The 24,117-nt window shown below is 48.1% G+C and overlaps 1 protein-coding gene across 1 annotated transcript in view; it reads right to left on the reverse strand.

Moving 5' to 3' along the window:
- Positions 1-592: 592 nt before the first annotated feature.
- Positions 593-24,117, reverse strand: part of LOC134344592 (NFX1-type zinc finger-containing protein 1-like) — a 75,757-nt gene continuing 52,232 nt past the window's right edge. The window contains exons 10-14 of the mRNA XM_063044669.1: positions 20,318-20,472; positions 16,564-16,706; positions 14,214-14,324; positions 6,232-6,303; positions 593-4,258 (exon numbers count right to left, since the gene is read on the reverse strand). Coding sequence (XP_062900739.1) covers positions 6,259-6,303; positions 14,214-14,324; positions 16,564-16,706; positions 20,318-20,472 — 454 coding nt within the window. The 3' untranslated portion in view covers positions 593-4,258; positions 6,232-6,258. The remainder of the gene's footprint in view (positions 4,259-6,231; positions 6,304-14,213; positions 14,325-16,563; positions 16,707-20,317; positions 20,473-24,117) is intronic.

Below are 24,117 nucleotides of genomic sequence, written 5' to 3' on the forward strand. Positions count from 1 at the left end.
AAGCAGCCACTCCAGGCAGATGGAACTTGTCAGCCATACTTAGCAGTTCATCTAGGAGAAGGAAAATTCAGATCTCAAACCTCTACTGCCTTGCATGGGAAAGGCTTCGGGAATAAACCCGAGGAAAAATCCCGAGCTGGAGTCCCTAAGGCAGTCCTACGTTGAGTTCAACGCTGACTGGCGACTCCTGTAATGCTGCTGGTACCAAACTGAATCGGTCTCTGCCGGTCCTTTGGGTTCGTCCGCTACGTGAAGAGAGGGAGCCTGTTGCAAGGGCAACAGCTCGCTCTCCATATCGTACTGCTCTGCCTTGTGTATCACGTAGACAGCTAGGACACAACATCCGTCAACGAAGGGACTCACAATGTGATTCACTTTTCCCCCTAGGGAGCGAGGAAAGGGGGTGCGCAGTCTTCCTCACCGACTAATTGTGGCCATTAGTAAGCTGACTGCTGCACGGCTTAACCTAGCAAACAGCAATCAAGGTCATGGCCAGTTATCTGTGCCAAGGACATAAATATCAGACCCCAACCCATTCTCCCCTGTATCCGACCCGTTTAAAACAAGAGACGGCCAAGTTGTGGTCTAACCGTGGGTTTATTGCACACTGACACTACGCAGAATGTATCTCCTTTTACCGTAGATTTGTAAACGGTCTTCCCAAGTTTCACCAGTCACCAGCCTGGAGAGAAAAAAAACTTTGTATCTTCTCGGAGGAACTCCGCAGGTCTCGCACCATCGATGGAAACGAATGAACAGTTGACGTTTCAGCCCCTGACCCTTCATCAGGACAGGAGGGAAGGGGGAAGAACCCAGAATAAGGTGGTGGGGGGAGGGGAAGGAGAACAAGCTAGAAGGTGAAGCCAGGTGAGTGGGGGAAGGGGAATGAAGTAAGAAGCTGGAATGTGATTGGTGGGAAAGTTTAAAGGGCCAGGAATATGAGACGAGAAGATAGTAGGTCATGGGAGAAAGAGGTGGAGGTGGGCACCAGGGGGAGGTGATAGGTAGGTGACAGCTCCTGGTAACCCTCCTTCTTCCCTTTCTCCTGTGGTCCACTCTCCTCTCCTATCAGATTCGTTCCTCTCCAGCCCTTTACCTTTCCCACCCACTTGTCTTCCCCATCACCTATCTTCCTCCCCTTCCCAACCTTATTCTGGTGTCTTCTCACTTCCTTTCCAGTCTTGAAGAGTCTTGGCCCAAACGTCAACGGTTTAATCATTTCCACAGATGTTATCTGACCTGCTGAGTTCCTCCAACATTTTGTGTGTGTTGCTCTGGATTTCCAGCATCTGCAGGATCTTGTGTTTATTTCTTCTTGTCCTGATGCTGGGTTCGACCTGAAATGATGACAGTTTCTTTCCTCCCGCAGAGGCTGCTGGAGTCAGTTATCAAGGATGTGATAACAGCACATTTGGAAAGCGGTGAAATCATCGGACAAAGTCAGCATGGATTTGTGAAAGGAAAATCATGTCTGACGAATCTCATAGAATTTTTTGAGGATGTAACTAGTAGAGTGGATAGGGGAGAACCAGTGGATGTGGTATATTTGGATTTTCAAAAGGCTTTTGACAAGGTCCCATAACAGGAGATTAGTGTGCAAACTTAAAGCACACGGTATTGGGGGTAAGGTATTGGTGTGGGTGGAGAATTGGTTAGCAGACAGGAAGCAAAGAGTGGGAATAAACGGGACCTTTTCAGAATGGCAGGCGGTGGCTAGTGGGGTACCGCAAGGCTCAGTGCTGGGACCCCAGTTGTTTACAATATATATTAATGACTTGGATGAGGGAATTAAATGCAGCATCTCCAAGTTTGCGGATGACACGAAGCTGGGTGGCAGTGTTAGCAGTGAGAAGGATGCTAAGAGGATGCAGGGTGACTTGGATAGGTTGGGTGAGTGGGCAAATTCATGGCAGATGCAATTTAATGTGGATAAATGTGAAGTTATCCACTTTGGTGGCAAAAATAGGAAAACAGATTATTATCTGAATGGTGGCCGATTAGGAAAAGGGGAGGTGCAACGAGACCTGGGTGTCATTATACACCAGTCATTGAAAGTGGGCATGCAGGTACAGCAGGCGGTGAAAAAGGCGAATGGTATGCTGGTATTTATAGCGAGAGGATTCGAGTACAGGAGCAGGGAGGTACTACTGCAGTTGTACAAGGCCTTGGTGAGACCACACCTGGAGTACTGTGTGCAGTTTTGGTCCCCTAATCTGAGGAAAGACATCTTTGCCATAGAGGGAGTACAAAGAAGGTTCACCAGATTGATTCCTGGGATGGCAGGACTTTCATATGAAGAAAGACTGGATGAACTGGGCTTGTACTCGTTGGAATTTAGAAGATTGAGGGGGGGATCTGATTGAAACGTATAAGATCCTAAAGGGATTGGACAGGCTAGATGCAGGAAGATTGTTCCCGATGTTGGGGAAGTCCAGAACGAGGGGCCACAGTCTGAGGATAGAAGGGAAGCCTTTTAGGACCGAGATTAGGAAAAACTTCTTCACACAGAGAGTGGTGAATCTGTGGAATTCTCTGCCACAGGAAACAGTTGAGGCCAGTTCATTGGCTATATTTAAGAGGGAGTTAGATATGGCCCTTGTGGCTACGGGGGTCAGGGGGTATGGAGGGAAGGCTGGGGCGGGGTTCTGAGTTGGATGATCAGCCATGATCATAATAAATGGCGGTGCAGGCTCGAAGGGCCGAATGGCCTACTCCTGCACCTATTTTCTATGTTTCTATGTAAACCGTTGAGTTCATCCAGATTCCAACATCTGCACTCTCCTATGTCTCCCTCGTCCTCTCCTCCTCCGATGCTGCCTGACTGGCTGACTCTTTCAGCAGATGTGGCGGTTTGCTCTTCACCTGGATTGCTTCATTGGGAGAAGGTGTCGTCGTCGCGTGAACACAGTTCCAACACCATCAGGTCCGCAAGGTGGAAGTCTTGTTGGGAGATCGCTGGGGGACGTAGCCCAGGCTGCAGGACAACGTGCTGAGCAGTGGATCAGGGTCAGAATCACTGGCATGTCGCAAAGTTTGTTGTTTTGCAGCAGCAGTATATAGTGCAATACATAAAAACAAAAACTATAAATTACAATTTTAAAAAATAAACACACATCTATAAATTAAGTAGTGCAAAAGAGAAGGGAAAAATACTGAGGTAGTGTTCATGGGTTCACTGTCCATTCAGAAATCTGATGGCAGATGCTCCTGACACATTGAGTGGGTGTCTTCAGGCTCCTGTACCTCCTCCTTGATGGTAACAATGAGAAGAGGGCATGTCCTGGGTGATGGGGACCTGAATGATGGCTGCTGCCTTTTTGTGGCATCAGATTTTGAAGATGTCCTCGATACTGGGGAGGTTGGTGTCCAGGATGGAGCTGGCTGAGTTTACAACTTTCTGCAGCTTTTATCGATCCTGTGCAGCCACCGGATGGGCTGCTGTGGGAAAAAGATGACAGCTGCCACTTGACACCGATGGTCTGGGCCCACAAACAGGCCCCAGAACATTCCACAGGTACACGATAAAGCATAGAGAGAGTGCCTTTGACACAGGGCAATGGAGGATAACATCAGAAAAGGCTGCAGAAAGTTTCAAAGTAAGCCGGGCACTCGCCTCCCCAGGATCCACACTGAAAAAGTGACGCCTGATAAAAGGGACCCCATCACCCAGTACTGGCCATCGAGGAGGAGGTACAGGAGCCTGAAGATTCACACTCAACTTTTCAGGAACAGCTTCTACTCCTCCGCCATCAGATTTCTCAATATACAATGAACCCATGAACACTGCCTCACTATTTTTTGTCCCCCTTTTGCACATCATTATCTACATCTACACACACTATTCCTCACTGTAATTTATAGCTTTTATTACTAAGTATTGCAAGTACTTTGCTGCTGCAAAACAACAAATTCCACAACCTGTGCCAGTGATATTAAATCCGATTCTGACTCGGAGTATGGAGATGTTTAATGAAGAACATAAAAACATCCACTGATTGTATTTCCTGTACAAAGAATAAAATATACTTGTATATTTTTGGAAGAAAAAATGGACCCCATCCACAGTGGGGATGAGATTACCCGCCGTTGATAAGGAAAGAGTCTGCAGAGCGGTAACTGAGCAAGGCACAACGCCCCAGTACACTTCAGTATCAGCGTGTGTCCGAATGTCTTCTGAATCTTCCGAGAAGAGAGTTGGAGCGATTGAAAGCACAGAACCCAGTGCAGTGGAAGATCCCAGCGAAGCGACACATCTAAACTGTATAGGGTGCAAACGAAATAAAAATTATGTGGACTGGGTAGGAGAGGCTTGACAGGCTAGGACTGGTTTCCCTAGAGTGACGGAGGCTGAGGGATGACTCTATAGATGGTTATAAAAACACAAGGGCCCACTCTCATGCTCACCTCCCAGTCTCCACCTGGCTAATAGGATCCACCTGCCGCTCACTCCAGACACGTCACCGGCAGCCTATTTAACCCCAGTTTTCATCCACAGTCCTCGTTCACTCATCGAACCAGCCAGCCCCAGAGTTTCTCCTAGTTTCACCCCCCCTGTCTAAAGTTGACCTTGTTCCCTGTCGTGTTTAGTTCCTGTTCTCTCTCGTTTTGTGGCCCCTCGTGGCTTGTTGTTTTGCGATCTATTATTGGAGTTATCGCTCACCGCTGAATGGTCTCCACTGCTCTGCTTTTGGGACAAGCCTCCTCTACCTTTCCTGACAGGCTGCAGGTTGTCATTGTTTTACCCTCACCCTCCACCCCTGGGGAGGAGGGGTGCAAAACTGGAGGGCATAGTTCTAAGGTGAGGTGGGAGATGGTTAATAAGCAGCAACTTTTTCTACAACTGCTATCTCTCACAACCCCACTCTCCAGTGTTCTCCCCGTAACCTTTGACACCCTGACTAATCAAGAACCTGACAGCCTCCCCTTTAAATACACCCAATGACTCGGCCTCCACAGCCGTCTGTGGCAACGAATTCCACAGATTCACCACCACCTGGCTAAAGAAATAATGGATGCCCACCTATTTTAAGGCTGTTCCCTCTGGCCCCAGACTCACCCATGATTGGAAACATCCTTTCTACGTCCACTCTATATTGACTTCCCAATATTCAATGAGATCCTCTCTCATTCTTTTAAACTCCAGCAGGAACGGGCCAGAGCCATCAAACATTCCTCATACATTGACCCTTTCACTCCCAGAATCTTGTATCTGTCCTAGTACCTTGCCTCAACCACTTCCTCTGGCAACTCGTTCCACAATTAACCGCCCTCTAAGCGGAGAAGGTCCCCTCATGTCTCTGTTAAATTTCTGCCCTCTGGTTCTTGATTCCCTGAGCCTGGGAAACAGACCGTGTCTGTTCACACCTCTCTAAGGTCAACTCTCAGTCTCCTGCACTCGACTGAATAAGATCCCAACACCCTCGACATCCTTGTGGATCTCTGCACTCTGCCCACTCTAAAGGCATCGTTCCTACAGCAGGGGGAACTAAAATGCAACACAGCATCCTGTACTCAGTACCCTGACCAGTGTGCCAAATACCTTCTTTGCCTCCCTGTCTCTTTGCAACAGTTATGTCAAGGAGCCACATAATTCACACTGGTCCTTTAGGGGGTCAGGAACAGGGCTGGCTACACCCCTCACCCCCTCCCACCCTGGTTCACGTACTGGCGGCACCAGGCGCATGGGAGCCAGTGCCCGCGCCTCGTTGCCGTGTTCCCCGGCCCATCCCCATGCCACTACCTTCCCCACCCCCTCGAAACTGTGTTCCCTGTGCTCACACCCTTGTGGGAACCCCTGCCACTGCTCCCACCCCCCCACCCACCCCGGTGAGCTGCTCCACTGGTTCAGCGGGTCACCAGCCCCCGACAGCACCAGGCAGGGGTAGCTGCTGTCCCACAGGCAGCCCACCTCCCCCTCCGCAACGGTGTGGACCTCACCCCTGCAGACACGGCCAATGGCTTTGACAGTCGATCGCCCAGCTGGGCTGCGTCAGAAGAGGTGGAGAATGGGAATAAGGGAAATATATGTGGCCAAATACAACAGCAAATTAAACTACATTCACAGGTACTGTCCGACTTGCTGAGTTCCTCCAGTATTTTGTCCATTGCTCGGGACCCTCCAGCACCTGCAGGACCTCGTGCCTATAATAAACCTAATTCCGATTCTGTGTGGTTGGACAGTCACACCATCTTCTGGTGTGCTAAGCTAACCAGAATAACATCTCCACTTACCCTGACATCCTCAGTCCTCATAGCGGATCACAGACCAGCGGGCACCTGGGAGATCTCGGTCTGCATTCGCTGCTGGAAAAGGTGCAACACAGAGAGATTTAATACCCAACAGTTTACAGGGTCCTGGGCAAACACGCAAAATGCCCGAGGAACTCAGCAGCCCAGGCGGGCTCTATGGAAACGACTAAACAGTCCGGGTATAGCTGGGAAAGGTAAAGGGCTGGAGAAGGAATCTGATAAGAGAAAGTGGGTCGTGGGAGAAAGGGAAGGAGGAGGGGCACCAGGCAGCCAAAGAGAAGAGGTAAGAGGCCACAGGATCAAGAGAAAGTTCCCGCTCTTTGTTGCTGGTTGAAAAAGTTTAAGAAAAGTTCTGGTCAGGCCAATGGCTTAATCATGGCTAATATGAGGGGGAGAATGTTAGGGTGTTTGGAGTGTTAAGGTGTTTGGAGTGGAGGAAAGTACGGGGGCAGATGTCAGAGGTAGTATCTTTTCTCTTTTTTTAAAAAACACACAGAGTGGTAGCTGCACGGAATGCCCTGCCAGGCTTGGTGGTAAAGGCAGATACATTAGAGACATTTAAGAGACTTAATTTATCACTTCCAATCTGCGCCTTGTAAGGCATGAAAATGCCCGACGCAGGCCTCTCATGGTCTGAGTCGACGTTCCCTCCCCCTAATTAATCACATGGATGATAGAAAAATGGAGGGAAGGGTTAGATTGATCTTGGGTCATATTAAAAGGTCAGCACAATGTTGTTCTAAGCTGTCAGACAGCACCAGACTGTGGGAGTCGTCCCCTTTTACTCTGGAGACCTGGTCTGGAGGGTGTTGCATAGAGCAGTGTATTGCACAATTCCAGTCCACCAGCTGCTTCTATGTTCAGGAGGAGTCCACGTGAGCCCACACACACACACACAGGCTGAGTGTGAGAGGTTACAGACCCCCCCCCCACCCGAGTGACTGAAGGGGGCTGCTCCTCACATCCAGCCCCACATTCCTGATCTCTGGTCACCCAGCGCGCACAGAGTGGGTCAGTGGACAATGCCATATCAAACTATTCCCGGGCCGGGCCGGGCCAGGCCAGGGTCGTGGTTCACGGGTTTGATGATGCCCCTGGAGGTTCCACCTGAGCTGACTGCCTACCCGCTCCTTGGAGTCCTCGCAGGGCTGCCGGATGCCTCAGCCTGATCGAGAAATCTCTCATTTACAGTACATACATGTCATGTTCTGGACTTCCCCAACATCGGGAACAATCTTCCTGCATCTAGCCTGTCCAATTCCTTTAGGATTTTATACGTTTCAATCAGATCCCCCCTCAATCTTCTAAATTCCAACGAGTACAAGCCCAGTTCATCCAGTCTTTCTTCATATGAAAGTCCTGCCATCCCAGGAATCAATCTGGTGAACCTTCTTTGTACTCCCTCTATGGCAAAGATGTCTTTCCTCAGATTAGGGGACCAAAACTGCACACAATACTCCAGGTGTGGTCTCACCAAGGCCTTGTACAACTGCAGTAGTACCTCCCTGCTCCTGTACTTGAATCCTCTCGCTATAAATGCCAGCATACCATTTGCCTTTTTCACCGCCTGCTGTACCTGCATGCCCACTTTCAATGACTGGTGTATAATGACACCCAGGTCTCGTTGCACCTCCCCTTTTCCTAATCGGCCACCATTCAGATAATAATCTGTTTTCCTATTTTTGCCACCAAAGTGGATAACTTCACATTTATCCACATTAAATTGCATCTGCCATGAATTTGCCCACTCACCCAACCTATCCAAGTCACTCTGCATCCTCTTAGCATCCTCCTCACAGCTAACACTGCCACCCAGCTTCGTGTCATCCGCAAACTTGGAGATGCTGCATTTAATTCCCTCATCCAAGTCATTAATATATATTGTAAACAACTGGGGTCCCAGCACTGAGCCTTGCGGTACCCCACTAGTCACTGCCTGCCATTCTGAAAAGGTCCTGTTTATTCCCACTCTTTGCTTCCTGTCTGCTAACCAATTCTCCATCCACATCAATACCTTACCCCCAATACCATGTGCATTAAGTTTGCACACTAATCTCCTGTGTGGGACCTTGTCAAAAGCCTTTTGAAAATCCAAATATACCACATCCACTGGTTCTCCCCTATCCACTCTACTAGTTACATCCTCAAAAAATTCTATGAGATTCGTCAGACATGATTTTCCTTTCACAAATCCATGCTGACTTTGTCCGATCATTTCACCGCTTTCCAAATGTGCTGTTATCACATCTTTGATAACTGACTCCAGCAGTTTCCCCACAACCGACGTTAGGCTAACCGGTTTTTATTCCCCGGTTTCTCTCTCCCTCCTTTTTTAAAAAGTGGGGTTACATTAGCCACCCTCCAATCCTCAGGAACTAGTCCAGAATCTAACGAGTTTTGAAAAATTATCACTAATGCATCCACTATTTCTTGGGCTACTTCCTTAAGCACTCTAGGATGCAGACCATCTGGCCCTGGGGATTTATCTGCCTTCAATCCCTTCAATTTACCTAACACCACTTCCCTACTAACAAGTATTTCGCTCAGTTCCTCCATCTCACTGGACCCTCTGTCCCCTACTATTTCTGAAAGATTATTTATGTCCTCCTTAGTGAAGACAGAACCAAAGTAATTATTCAATTGGTCTGCCATGTCCTTGCTCCCCATAATCAATTCACCTGTTTCTGTCTGCAGGGGACCTACATTTGACTTTACCAGTCTTTTCCTTTTTACATATCTATAAAAGCTTTTACAGTCCGTTTTTATGTTCCCTGCCAGTTTTCTCTCATAATCTTTTTTCCCCTTCTTAATTAAGCCCTTTGTCCTCCTCTGCTGAACTCTGAATTTCTCCCAGTCCTCAGGTGAGCCACTTTCTCTGGCTAATTTGTATGCTTCTTCTTTGGAATTAATACTATCCCTAATTTCTCTTGTCAGCCACGGGTGCACTACCTTCCTTGATTTATTCTTTTGCCAAACTGGGATGAACAATTGTTGTAGTTCATCCATGCAACCTTTAAATGCTTGCCATTGCATATCCACCGTCAACCCTTTAAGTGTCATTTGCCAGTCTATCTTAGCTAACTCACGTCTCATACCTTCAAAGTTACCCCTCTTTAAGTTCAGAACCTTTGTTTCTGAATTAACTATGTCACTCTCCATCTTAATGAAGAATTCCACCATATTATGGTCACTCTTACCCAAGGGGCCTCTCACGACAAGATTGCTAATTAACCCTTCCTCATTGCTCAAAACCCAATCCAGAATAGGCTGCTCTCTAGTTGGTTCCTCGACATGTTGGTTCAAAAAACCATCCCGCATACATTCCAAGAAAAATGTTCTTGTTATGGTTTTATTACTATTTATTATTTATGGTGCAACTGTAATGAAAACCAATTTCCCCCGGGATCAATACAGTATGACTATGACACATACAACCCTGAGATTTGTTTTCTTGCAGGCATTCACAGTAAGTACAATAGAATCAATGAAAAGTGACACATAAAAGATGGACTAAAAACCAGTGTGAAAAGGGCAACAAACTCTGCAAATACAAAAAGAATAATAATAAATAAATAAATAAGCAATAAATATCAAGAACACGTGATGAAGAGTGAGTCGGTAAGGAGTGGGTACAGTTCAGTGACGGGGCGAGTGAGGTTACCCCCTCTGGCTCAGGAGCCCGATGGGTGAGCTGTAATAACTGTTCCTGAACCTGGCAGCCTGGGCCCTGAGACTCCTGTGCCTCCTTCCTGGTGACAGTAACGAGAAAAGGGCATGTACACACAAAATGCTGGAGGAACTCAGCAGGTCAGGCAGTGCCTATGGAAACAGTCGATGTTTCAGAGCAACAGCCTTCGTCGAGACTGGATAGAAAGATGAGAAGTCAGCGCAAGAAGCTGGGAGGAAGGGAGGAAGAAGTACAACGTGGTAGGTGAAGGTGAAACTGGGAGTGTGGCGGGGGGTGAAGATAAAGTAAAGAGCTGGGAAGTTGATTGGAGAAAGAGATACGGGGCTGGAGAAGGTGGTTTTGATAGGAGAGGACAGAAGGCCGTGGAGGAAAGAAAAGGAGGTGGAGCACAAGAGGGAGGGGATGGGCCAGTAAGGAGATAAGGTGAGAGAAGGAAACAGGACTGGGGAATGGTGAAGTGGGGGAAGGAGAGGCAATTACCAGAAGTTCGAGAAATTGACTTGCCATTAGGTTGGAGGCTTGCCAGATGGAAAATAAGGTGTTGCTTCTCCAACCTGAGTGTGGCCTCATCATGGCAGTGGAGGAGACTATGGACTGACATGTCGGAATGGGAATGGCAGTCGAGTTAAAATGGGTGGCCACCAAGAGAACCCACTTACTTTGGCGGATGGAGTTTAGCTGATCAGCAAAGTGGCCCCCAATACATTAGGTCTCACTAATATACAGGAGGCCACACCAGGAGCACTAGGTACGGTAGATGACCCCAAAAGACTAACAGGTGAAGTGTCGCCTCACCTGGAAGGACTGCTTGGGACCCTGAATGGCAGTGAGGGAGGTGGTGTAGGGGCAAATGTCGCACTTACAAGTACCAGGATCAAGTGGGGAGGGATGAATGGATGAGAAAGTCATTTATGGAACGATCCCTGTGGAAAACAGAGAGTGAGGGGTAGGGAAAGCTGTGCTTGGTGGGATCCCGTTGGAGGTGGCAGAAGTCGGAAGTTTCGGAGAATTGTGTACTGTATGCAAAGTCTGGTGGGGTGGTAGGTGAGGACAAGAGGAACCCTATCCCTGGTGGGGTGAGGGCAGACATGCGCATAATGGAAAAGATGCGGTTGACGGTGGAGGAGGAAAACCCCCTTTCTTTGAAGGAGGAGAACATCTCATTAGTTCTGGAATGAAAGGCCTCATCCTGAGAGCAGATACAGCAAAGGTGGAGGAATTGAGAGAATTGTTTGGTACAAGTGACAGGGTGGGAAAAGGTATACTCCAGGTAGCTGTGTGAATCAGTGGGTTTATAGAAGATGTCTATAGAAAGACTGTCTCTAGAGATAAAGACAGAGAAATTGAGAAAGGGGAGGGAGGTGTCAGAAATGGACCAGGTAAACGTGAGGGCAGGGTGGAAGTTGGAGGCAAAGTCGATGAAGTCGATGAGCTCAGCATGGGTGCAGGAAGCAGCACCAATGCAATTGTCGAAGTAGCAATGGAAAAGTGGGGTAGTGATATCAGTGCAGGCTTGGAACATAGACTGTTCCACGTAGCCAACAAAAAGGCAGGCATAGCGGGGACACATGTGAGTGCCCATGGCTACACCTTTGGTTTGAAGGAAGTGGAAGGAGCCGAAAGAGAAATTGGTGACAGTGAGGACAAGTTCTGCCAGATGGAGGAGAGTGGTGGGGGAGGGAAACAGATTGGGTCTGGTGTCCAGAAAGGAGCGGCGAGCTTTGCAGCCTTGCTGGGGGGGGGGGGGGGGCGGAGGTACCCAGAAGGAGGTGGAGAGCTTTATGGCCTCCCCCCCCCCAATGGGGGATGGAGGTGGAACCTGGCCTGCTGAGTTCCTCCAACATTTTGTGTGTCGCTTTGGATTTCCATCACCGGCAGATTTTCTTGTTTGTGAAGAGAGCACAGCCTGGGTTGTGTGTGCACGTGCGTCCTCAGAGATCTTACACCCAGGAACTTGAAACTGCTCACTCTCTCCACTTCTGAGTCTTCCTCTTACCCTTCCTGAAGTCCACAATCAGCTCCTTCATCTTACTGACATTGAGTGCCAGGTTGTTGCTGTGGCACCATTCCACTAGTTGGCATATCTCACTCCTCTACGCCCTCTCGTCACCACCTGAGATTCTACCAACAATGGTTGTATCGTCAGCAAATTTATAGATGGTATTTGAGCTATGTCTAGCCACACAGTCATGGATATATAGAGAGTAGAGCAGTGGGCTAAGCACACACCCCTGAGGTGCGCCAGTGTTGATCATCAGCGAGGAGGAGATATTATCACCAATCCACACAGATTGTGGTCTTCCGGTTAGGAAGTCAATGATCCAATTGCAGAGGGAGGTACAGAGGCCCATGTTCTGGAACTTCTCAATCAGGATTGTGGGAATGCTGGTATGAATGCTGAGCTATAGTCAATGAACAGCATCCTGACATAGGAGTACGTGTTGTCCGGGTGGTCTAAAGCCACATGGAGAGACATTGAGATTGCATCTGCTGTTGACCTATTGTGGTGATAGGCAAATTGCAATGGGTCCAGGTCCTTGCTGAGGCAGGAGTTCAGACTGGTCATGGCAAACCTCTCAAAGCATTTCATCACTGTAGATGTGAGTGCTACCAGACGATAGTCATAAAGGCAGCCCACATTATTATTCTTAGGCACTGGTATAATTGTTGCCTTTTTCAAGCAAGTGGGAACTTCCGCCTATAGCAGTGAGAGATTGAAAATGTCCTTGAATACACCCGCTAGTTGGTTGGCACAAGTTTTCAGAGCCTTACCAGGTACTCCATCTGGACCTTCTGCCTTACGAGGGTTCACTCTCTATAAAGACAGCCTAACATCGGCCTCTGAGACAGAGATCACAGGGTCATCAGGTACAGCAGGGATCTTCACAGTTGTAGTTGTGTTCTCCCTTTCAAAACGGGCATAGAAGGCGTTGAGTTCATCTGGTAGTGAAGCATCGCTACTATTCATGCTATTGGGTTTCGCTTTGTAGGAAGTAATGTCTTGCAAACCCTGCCAGAGTTGTTGTGCATCCGACGTCGTCTCCAACCTCGATCGAAATTGTCTCTTCTCTCTATATATCTCCCCCCCTATACTTGACTCTAATCTCCCTACATTATGTTCCCTTTTATTAACCATTTCCACTCTTGGAAAATGTCTCTGGCTCTCAATACAAGGTGTATGTCACCTTATACATGTCAATCAAGTCACCTCTCATCCTCCATTATTCCAAAGTGAAAAGCCCCAGCTTGCTCAACCTCTCCTCATATAGACATGCTCTCCAAATCCAGACAACATCTGGGAAATCTCTTCTCCACAGCCTTTAAGGCTTCCATATCCTTCCTATAACAAGGAAACCAGAAGTGAACGCAATATTTCAAAGTGTGGTCTAATCAGGGTTTTAGAAATTTGCAACATCTTCTCACTGCTCTTGAACTCATCCCCTGACTAACGAAGGCCAAAACAGCATATTGTCCTCTTATCCTCCCTGACAACATGCTCAGTAACTTTGATATGGAGAAGGGCAGAGGAGCTTAGGACGATGGCGCCTAAGGCAACTCCTTTGCTTGCAACTTCGGAAACAGTTCTATCTCTATCTTTCATATCTCCATTTTTCCCTTTCAGGGTTCTTTTGACCTGGAGTCCCAGTCTGTCCAACCTCAAACCTTCCAGTCCCGGTAACATCCAGCTGAATTTTTTCCCGCATTTTTTCCATCTTAGAGTCATCCTTCCTATACGAAGGTGAGCAGAACTATACACAATACTCCACGGTCTGAGTACTAGAATGGTAGCACGACATCCCAACTCTAGTACCCACTTCCCTGTCTGACAAAGGTAAGTGTGCCAAGCACCTTCTTCATCTTCCCACCAATGAGCACACTTACAAGGAGCGCAGACACAAGACCCCCCACCATAAAGGGCCATACCCTCTTCTTGCTGCTGCCATTGGGCAAGAGGTGCAGGAGTCTCAGGACTCACACCACCGGGGTCAGAAACAATCATTACCCTACAACCATCAGGCTCTTGAACCAGAGTAGATAACTTCACTCACCTGAACTCTAAACTGATTCCCATGGACTCACTTACAAGGATTTTTACAATTCATGTTCTCAGTATTTTTAATTTGCACTATTTGTCTTCTTTTGTACATTTGTAGTCAATGCTGCCGCTGATGAAGGCAACGGACGAGGAATCTCCCCCAATACCAGAACCTCCCAAACCCATCGCCCTCCACCTGCACCCCCCAACCCACCGGAGAAGCCTGCCCACCACTCGTACCTGCTCAACCAGCTGCACAGAGGGTATCTGGTTTTCAATCATCCTCTCAAACAACGAGACGTTCAGACCCATCTTGACCGCGTTCTCATAATCCACCACCTTTGGTTTCACCTATAGGATGATTCAAGATTGTTTAATGTCATTTCCAGAACACAAGTACACGGCAGAACAAAATAATTGTTACTCTTGATCTGATGCAGCACGGAACAAGAAAACACAGTAAAGATAAAGAACACAACTTTAAAAAAAACACAATAAATACAAAAGACAGCTTATTTACATAGATTGATTGCATGTCCATAAAGTGACACTAGGCACAGGAGTGTCTGTACTTAAGGTGACTGACAGTAGTGGTGGTTGGGGGTGTGGAGGGGTGGGTTGGTGGGTGGAGGTGTTGATCAGCCTTACTGCTCGTGGAAAGTAACCGTTTTTGAGTCTGGTGGTCCTGGTGTGGATGCTAAGTAGCCTCCTCCCTGATGGGAGTGAGACAGACAGTACATGAGCAGGGTGGGTGGGATCCTTCATGATGTTACTGGCCCTTTTCCAGCACCTTTCTGTCCACATGTTCTTGATGGTGGGTAGACTGATGCCGGTGATACGTTGGACAGTTTTAAACACCTGCTATAGAGCCTTCCTGTCCACTGCAGTGCAGTTTCCATACAAAGTAGTGATGCAGTTTGTGAGGACGCTCTCCACTGCGAATCAGTAGAGTGATACGAGTACAGATGTGCATAGTCCAGCTCTCTTCAGCTTCCACAGAAAGTAGAGATGTTGGTGAGCTGTCCTGACTTTGTAGGATGTGGTCTGGGACCATGAGAGGTTGTGTGTGATGTGCACTCCAGGAGTTAAAACTGCTTGTTGTGGAAGACCAGAAGACCATAAAATGTAGGAGCATAATTAGCCTATTGTGTTTCCTCTGCCATTTGATCATGACTGATTTATTTTCCATCTCAAACTCACTCTCCTGCCTTTTCCTCTTACATGCCCTTACTAATCCAGAACCCATCAACCTCCATTTTAAAAACACCCAGTGACTTGGCCTCCACAGCCACCCGTGGTAATGAATTCCACAGATTCACCACCCTCTGATTAAAGAAATTTCCCCTCATCCCTGTTCTAAATGGACATCCCTCTATTCTGAGGCTGTGCCCTCTGGTCCTAGACTCCTGTACTACTCAGAACGTCCTCTGCACCTTTAGGCCTTTCAATATTCAAAAGGTTTCAATGAGATTCACCCCGTGCTTCCAAACTCCCGTGAATGGAAGCAACAGAAATGAGTGGGACACCAGCTTTGGGACCCCCACCTTCCATCTGCGGCCGATGACCTGGAAACCCACACCCTCCCCACCAGCAGCAGGCTTTTCACCGCCATCTCGCCCATTGCCCTGTCCCACCTCGGCTCTTCTTCCTAGGGCACCCCAGGGGTTGCTCTCAGTCTTGTTCCACTGTCCTCTGTGACAAGCTTAGGAGTACCCTTCCACAAACTATGGGAGTTTGGCCCAAGCAATGAGGTTAAATAGGTGATAGGGAGGTGAAGGTGGCATTTGCTATGTTGAGCATATGGTATGTTGGCCCAGGGCATTTAGTGATGGGGCATTTATTCTGCAAAACAACACAAAGTAGGCACTTCTGGCCCTTCGAGCTGCACCTCCACTCCCCAGCAACCCCAGAACACTGATGAACCCTAACCTAATCACGGGACAATTTACAATGACCATTTAATCTCCCCAGTATGTCCTTGGACTGAGGGAGGAAACTGTGCCACCTGTGGAAAACCCACGCATCCCACTGATAGGATGAACGGAGACTCCTTGTGGAGGATTCCGGGATTGGACTCCTGATGACACCAGCAGTAATAACGTCGCACCAACGTTTCAATAATTTTCAGATGACATGAAAGCTACTGGTGTGGATAATGTAGAAGGCCGTCGTAGCTTATCACGGGCCATTGACAGGACGCAGAGCCGGGATGAGAAACGACAGATGGAGTTCAACCCAGATAAGTGTGAAGTGATTCACTTTGGAAGGTCAAATTTGAAAGCAGTTTACAGGGTTAATGCCAGGATTCTAACCAGTATGGAGGAGCAGAAGGATCTTGGGGTCCATGTTTCTATGGCTCTTGGTACCCTAATCCCAAGTCTATCCCCCCAATGCAAAATTCGCCACGCTCTCCCCCCTCTGACGCACCAACAAGCCTCTCCAGTTCCAGCAGTGAAGAGTGTTCAGTCCTTTGAGTCCATTCTGTTTTCCAGTAGAATGCTCCACATCTCAGCCCCCAATCACCATCTCCCCCCCCACCCCTCGGCAGACCCACGCCATCCCAGATGCCAATCACTCCCAACACCGCTACCTGTCGATCACCGATCATAATGAGGTGTTGGCAGGCTGGAGTGAAGGTGGTCACTACTTGGGCCTCCAGAACCTTGGACACGTCATCGAAGACCACAATCCGTGGCTGGATTTGCTGCAGCAGGGCCCTGTGCCTTGCCGTACCTGTGGCACAGAAGCGGTATTGATTTATTTCTTTCACACGCTGAGATACGGTGCATTCAAAAGCTACAAAATTAAAGATTCCAGATGATTCATCCCCCATTCTTCAGTACATGAGTTTAACGGGGAACAAAATAGTTGCTGCTCTGGATCCGATGTGACACTAAAAACTACACAATTAGCATAAAGAGTATAATAAAAAGCAAAAATAGAAACCAGAATAAATACAGTGGATTCCAGTTAATAGGCCCATTTGATCATTTTAACTGCCACATTAAGACAATTACAAAGTCAGTTTACTACCATCTTGAAAATATAGTGAGAGTTAAAGGGCTTATGTCTCAGCAAAACTTGCCCATGCATTTAATTTAGTGGCTTGACTACTGTAATGTGTTTTCCCAGGTGTCTAAAAAATCCCTGACAGCTGCAGTTCATTCTGAACGTTGCTGCTGCAGTCCTCACTAAGGCCAAGAAAGTAGAACATATCACTCCAGTTCTCCGATCACTACACCGACTTCCTGTCTATCAGAGGACTGACCTTAAAGTATTACTACTGGCTTATAAAGCATTGAATGGTCTAGGGCAGGGGTACCCAACCTTTTTTGCACCGCGGACCAGTTTAATATTGATAATATTCTTGTGGACCGGCCAACCGGGGGGGGGGGTGTCCAAGTGGGGTTAAACTCACCTCAACATGTCTTTTACAGTTAGAGTTGCCATCTTTCTCACTCCCAATAAGGGACAAAAGTAGCAGTCAAATCCCGGGACACTTTACCCCGGGAAAAGACTACTATGACCATGAAGCCTTGCGCGGGCACCTGTGTGCGCATGCGCGCACGTGCTGATTCTTCCCCCCACAAATCGGTTTTGCCTTCATCTTCCCGACTATACTGTACATACATTATTTCTACTTTATATAGACTGTGTATTTATCAGGTCATTCCTGCTTTTACTATATGTTACTGTTACTTTAGCTTTTATGTGTTATTTGATATGATTTGATAGATTATTTTTTGGGTCTGGGAATGCTCAAAAATTTTTCCCATATAAATTAATAGTAATTGCTTATTCACTTTACGCCCTTTCAGCACGAAAGGTTTCATAGGAACGCTCTACCTTAGCGAGGGAAATACGGGATAAGGGCGGTCCTGTATGGGACAAACCAATTTAGCCCAATATACGGGATGTCCTGGCAAATACGGGACAGTTGGCAACCCTGTGTTCAAGTTCAACAGTGCGTGACAGGGAATGAGGAAAGGTGCAGCTGACTCGTATCGTTTCCTCACGGTCCGGTCGCGCATGCTTTGTGGCCCGGTGGTTGGGGACCAAAATACATCTCTGATCTCTTACTGCATTATGAGCCTTCCCCATCTCTCAGGTCATCTGGGGTGGTTCTGCTTACTGTCCCCATGGTTAAAACTAAACATGCTGAAGCAGCAATTGGTTACAATGCTCCACATGTCTGGGATAACCTTCCAGAGGATCTGGTCTGCCCCAACGTTAAGGCTCCATTTAAAAAAGCTTAAAACTTTTCTTTTCACTGTTGTTTTTAATTAGAATCTCCTGCACTGTAACTTCTATTTATCATGTCTATTTTTGTGTGATTTTATTCTCTTATATATTGTCTGAAATCTGATGTTTGACTTTTATATCTTATTCTATGTAAAGTACTTTGAACTGCCTTGTGTTTGAAAACTGTCATACAAAATTTCCTGTGCTATACCTGTTAGAATTCTTTGAGGCAATTACAAGGAGATAAAGGGGATGCAGTGGATGTTGTATATTTGGACTTTCAGAAGGCTTTTGACAAGGTGCCACACATGAGGCTGCTTACCAAGTTAAGAGCCCATGGTGTTACAGGAATGTTACTAACATGGTTAGAGCATTGGCTGATTGGTAGGAGGCAGCAAGTGGGAATAAGAGGATCTTTTCTGGTTGGCTGCCAGTGACTAGAGGTGTTCCGCAGGGGTAAGTGTTGTGACCACTTCTTTTTATGCTGTATATATATGATTTAGATGATGGAATTGATGGCTTTGTTGCCAAGTTTGCAGATGATATGAAAATTGGTAGAGGAGCAGGTAGTGTTGAGGAAACAGGTAGGATGCAGAAGGACTTAGGCAGATTAAAAGAATAGGCAAGAGAGTGGCAAATTAAATACAATGTTGGAAAATGCACGGTCGTGCATTTTGGTAGTTGAAATAAATGGGCAGAATATTTTCTAAACAGGGAGAAAATCCAAGAATCTGAGATGCAAAGGGACTTGGGAGTCCTTGTGCAGATCACCCTGAAGGTTAACTTACAGGTGGAGTCGGTGAGTGAGGAAGGCAGATGCATTGTTAGAATTCATTTCAAGAGGTCTAGAATATAAGAGCAAGGATGTGATGCTGAGGCTTTATAAGGCACGGGTGAGGCCTCACAATGGGTATTGTGAACAGTTTTGGGCCCATCATCTTAGACAAGATGTGCTGGCATTGGAAAGGGTCTAGAGGAGGTTCACAAGGACGATTCCAGGAATTAAAGGGTTATCATACGAGGAATGTTTGATGGCTCTGGGTCTGTACTCTCTGGAATTTAGAAGGACAAAGGGGGTTCTCATTGAAACCTTTCGAATGTTGAAAGGCCTTAACAGAGTAGAGGTGGAAAGGATGTTTCCTATTGTGGAGGAGTTTACAGCAAGAGGTTACAGCCTCAGAATAGAGGGGTGTCCATTTAAAACAGAGGTGCAGAGTAATTTCTTGAGCCAGAGGGTGGTGAATTTGTAGAATTTATCACCACAGGCAGCTGTGGAGGCCAAGTGGTTGGGTTTATTTAAGGCAGAGCTTGATAGGTTCTTGATTGGACGTGGCACCAAAGGTTTCTGGGAGAAGGCCAGAGAGTTGGGCTGAGTGGGGGAAAGAAGGATCAGCCATGAGTAAATGTTGGAGCAGGCTCGATGGGCCAAATGGTCTAATTTTGCTCCTATGTCTTGTGGTCTTCTGGTGGTCCTGGTGTGGAGGCTACGTAATCTCTTCCCTGATGGGAATGGGACAAACAGTCCATGAGCAGGTGGGTGGGATCTTTATGATGCTGTTGGCCCTTTTCTGGCACCTTTCTGTATGTACGTGTTGATCACCTCATTATCGGAAGGAGAGGGTGCAGAGGAGATTCACCAGGATACTGCCTGAACCAGAGGCCATGTCTTATGAGGATGGGTTGAGGGAGCCAGGGCTTTTCTCTTTGCAGTGAAGGAGGTTTGACAGAGGTGTAACAAGATGATAAGAGGCACAGATCGAGTGAACAGTCAGAGACTTTATCTCCAGGCAGAAATGGCTAATGCCATGGGACATAATTTCAAGGTGATTGGAGGAAAGTATAGAGGGCCCTTCAGAAAAGGCTGTTTTTTGTTTTTGCGCAAAGATTGGAGGTGGATCACACTGCCGGGGTGGCGGTAGAGGCAAACACACTGGGGGCATGTAAAAGACTTTAAGATAGGAATGGATGATAGAAAAATGGAGGGCTATGAGGGAGGGAGGTGTTAGATTGATCTTGGAGTAGGTTGAAAGGGCTGCACAACTTTGTGGACAGTAGGGTTTGCACTCTGCTGCAATGTTCTATGGTCTAAGGTCTACTTGTACCTAGAGCCGTCATGCCAACCACTTCAACCTCGCCCAAGAGCATCACTGTTTCCTCGAGGTCCAGTACAGAGAGGTCCTGTGCCAGACTGTCATACAGCTCCAGGTTTTCATTCATGGAGGCATTCAGTTTATCCTGGTAGGCTGTTCTCCATCTCCTGAACAAATAACAGAGAGCAAGCTCAGAGAACAGGTAGGAAGAACACTGTTACAGTCTTTGTGTTCATGTTAGAGACAGAGTATTAGATCTCACTCACTCAGGGCAGCTCCAGCATGTCCTATCACACACCCAGTGAGGGCTGGATGTAGTACATAGCTTCCCCTGAATTGTCCCTCAGTTAGACACAATGTGAAGCTCCCTCTGCATCGTCCCATTGTGCATTCCTGGGATTATATACAGAGTGAAGCTCCCTCTGCACCATCCCATCAGATGTTCCTGGGAGTGAAGCTCCCTCTACACCGTCCCGTCACACACTCCCGGGGTCAGACACAGAGTGAAGCTCCCTCCACACCGTCCCATCACACACTCCCGGGGTCAGACACAGAGTGAAACTCCCTCCACACCGTCCCGTCACACACTCCCGGGGTCAGACACAGAGTGAAGCTCCCTCCACACCGTCCCATCACACACTCCCGGGGTCAGACACAGAGTGAAACTCCCTCCACACCGTCCCATCACACACTCCCGGGGTCAGACACAGAGTGAAACTCCCTCCACACCGTCCCATCACACACTCCCGGGGTCAGACACAAAGTGAAGCTCCCTCCACACCGTCCCATCACACACTCCCGGGGTCAGACACAGAGTGAAACTCCCTCCACACCGTCCCATCACACACTCCCGGGGTCAGACACAGAGTGAAACTCCCTCCACACCGTCCCATCACACACTCCCGGGGTCAGACACAGAGTGAAACTCCCTCCACACCGTCCCATCACACACTCCCAGGGTCAGACACAAGTGAAACTCCCTCCACACCGTCCCATCACACACTCCCGGGGTCAGACACAGAGTGAAACTCCCTCCTCACCGTCCCATCACACACTCCCGGGGTCAGACACAGAGTGAAGCTCCCTCCACACCGTCCCATCACACTCCCGGGGTCAGACACAGAGTGAAACTCCCTCCTCACCGTCCCATCACACACTCCCGGGGTCAGACACAGAGTGAAACTCCCTCCACACCGTCCCATCACACACTCCCGGGGTCAGACACAGAGTGAAACTCCCTCCACACCGTCCCATCACACACTCCCGGGGTCAGACACAGAGTGAAACTCCCTCCTCACCGTCCCATCACACACTCCTGGGGTCAGACACAGAGTGAAACTCCCCCGGTCACACACTCCGGGGTCAGACACAGAGTGAAACTCCCCCGGTCACACACTCCGGGGTCAGACACAGAGTGAAACTCCCCCCATCACACACTCCCGGGGTCAGACACAGAGTGAAACTCCCTCCACACCGTCCCATCACACACTCCCGGGGTCAGACACAGAGTGAAACTCCCTCCACACCGTCCCATCACACACTCCCGGGGTCAGACACAGAGTGAAACTCCCCCCATCACACACTGCCGGGGTCAGACACAGAGTGAAACTCCCTCCACACCATCCCATCACACAATCCCGGGGTCAGACACAGACTGAAACTCCCTCCCCACCGTCCCATCACACACTCCCGGGGTCAGACACAGAGTGAAACTACTCCACATCGTCAGAAGGCAGTGACTCAAAAGGCAGCTTCCATTATTAAGGACACTCACTATCCAGGACATGCTCTCCTCCCACTGTTACCATCGGAGGGGAGGTACAGAAGCCTGAAGACACACACTCAATGATTCAGGAACTGCTTCTTCCCCTCTGCCTTCCGATTTCTGAGTGGACATTGAACCCATGAACCTTGCTCTCTTCTTGCACTAATTCACCCTTTTAAATATATCTTTATTGCGATTTATAGGATGTGTGCTGGGTCAGCAGGCTGAGGGTGGCAGACACCAACAGAATCAACAAACTCATTCGTAAGGCCAGTGACGTTGTGGGGATGGAACTGGACTCTCTGACGGTGGTGTCTGAAAAGAGGATGCTGTCCAAGTTGCATGCCATCTTGGACAATGTCTCCCATCCACTACATAATGTACTGGGTGGGCACAGGAGTACATTCAGCCAGAGACTCATTCCACCGAGATGCAATACAGAGCGTCATAGGAAGTCATTCCTGCCTGTGGCCATCAAACTTTACAACTCCTCCCTTGGAGGCTTAGACACCCTGAGCCAATAGGCTGGTCCTGGACTTATTTCCTGGCATAATTTACATATTACTATTTAACTATTTATGGTTCTATTACTATTTATTATTTATGGAGCAACTGTAACGAAAACCAGTTTCCCCCGGGATCAATAAAGTATGACTATGAATTGCACTGTACTGCTGCCACAAAACAACAAATTTCATGACATATGTCAGTGATATCATAATATAAAGTTTGGTATGGGCCCCCAGATCCTAAGAACTTTCTATAGAGGCAGAATTGAGAGCATCCTGACTGACTGCATCACTGCCCGGTACAGGAACTGTACTTCCCTCAATCACAGCATAAAAGCCAGGACTGACGGGCTCCGACAGCTTCTTCCTCCAGGCCATCAGACTGACTAATTAGATTATGAGAACACTCAGTCCTCTTTTATTGTCATTTAGAAATGCACACATGCATTAAGAAATGATACAATGTTCATGCTGATACAATTGTACTTCTATTTTATATTGACTGTCCTGTTGTACACACTATTTATTATGAATTACTATAATTACACATTGCACATTTAGAAAGAGACGTAATGTAAATATTTTTACTCCTCATGTACGTGAAGGATGTAAAAAATGAAGTCAATTCAATTAAAGACATACCAGTTAGTAGGTTAATTGGTCATTGTAAGTTATCCTGTGATCAGGCAAGGGTTAAATCGGTGGTTGCTAGGCAGCGTGGCTCATTGGCTGGAAGAGCCTGTTCACTGTTGCATCTCTAAATAAGTAATTACTACACCTGATTGTGATCATTCTGATCCTGTCTGGTCGAGATTCCCAGGCCATCTCCTCTACTCCTGCCTCTGTGGTCTCACTGTGCCCTTCTCCACGTCAGTGAAAGTAGGGTGGATTGGGTGACCACTTTTCTGAGCACCTGTGCTCCAGTGTCATGGGCTTCTGGACCCCATTCGCACCTCTTCCCATTCACACGCTGACCTGTCTGACCTCGAGCCCCTCCTGTGCCAGGGTGAGGTTAAACTCGAGCTGGAGGACTGCAACCTTGAGCCCCTCCTGTGCCAGGGTGAGGTTAAACTTGAGCTGGAGGACTGCAACCTCGAGTCCCTCCTGAGCCAGGGTGAGGTTAAACTCGAGCTGGAGGACTGGCACCTCGAGCCCCTCCTATGCCAGGGTGAGGTTAAACTCGAGCTGGAGGATTGGCACCTCGAGCCCCTCCTGTGCCAGGGTGAGGTTAAACTCCAGCTGGAGGACTGGCACCTCGAGCCCCTCCTGTGCCAGGGTGAGGTTAAACTGGAGCTGGAGGACTGGCACCTCGAGCCCCTCCTGTGCCAGGGTGAGGTTAAACTCGAGCTGGAGGACTGGCACCTCGAGCCCCTCCTGTGCCAGGGTGAGGTTAAACTGGAGCTGGAGGACTGGCACCTCGAGCCCCTCCTGTGCCAGGGTGAGGTTAAACTGGAGCTGGAGGACTGGCACCTCGAGCCCCTCCTGTGCCAGGGTGAGGTTAAACTCGAGCTGGAGGACTGGCACCTGTACTCTGCCCG

Source organism: Mobula hypostoma, chromosome 3, assembly GCF_963921235.1.
Source record: "Mobula hypostoma chromosome 3, sMobHyp1.1, whole genome shotgun sequence".
NCBI classification, from domain to species: domain Eukaryota; kingdom Metazoa; phylum Chordata; class Chondrichthyes; order Myliobatiformes; family Myliobatidae; genus Mobula; species Mobula hypostoma.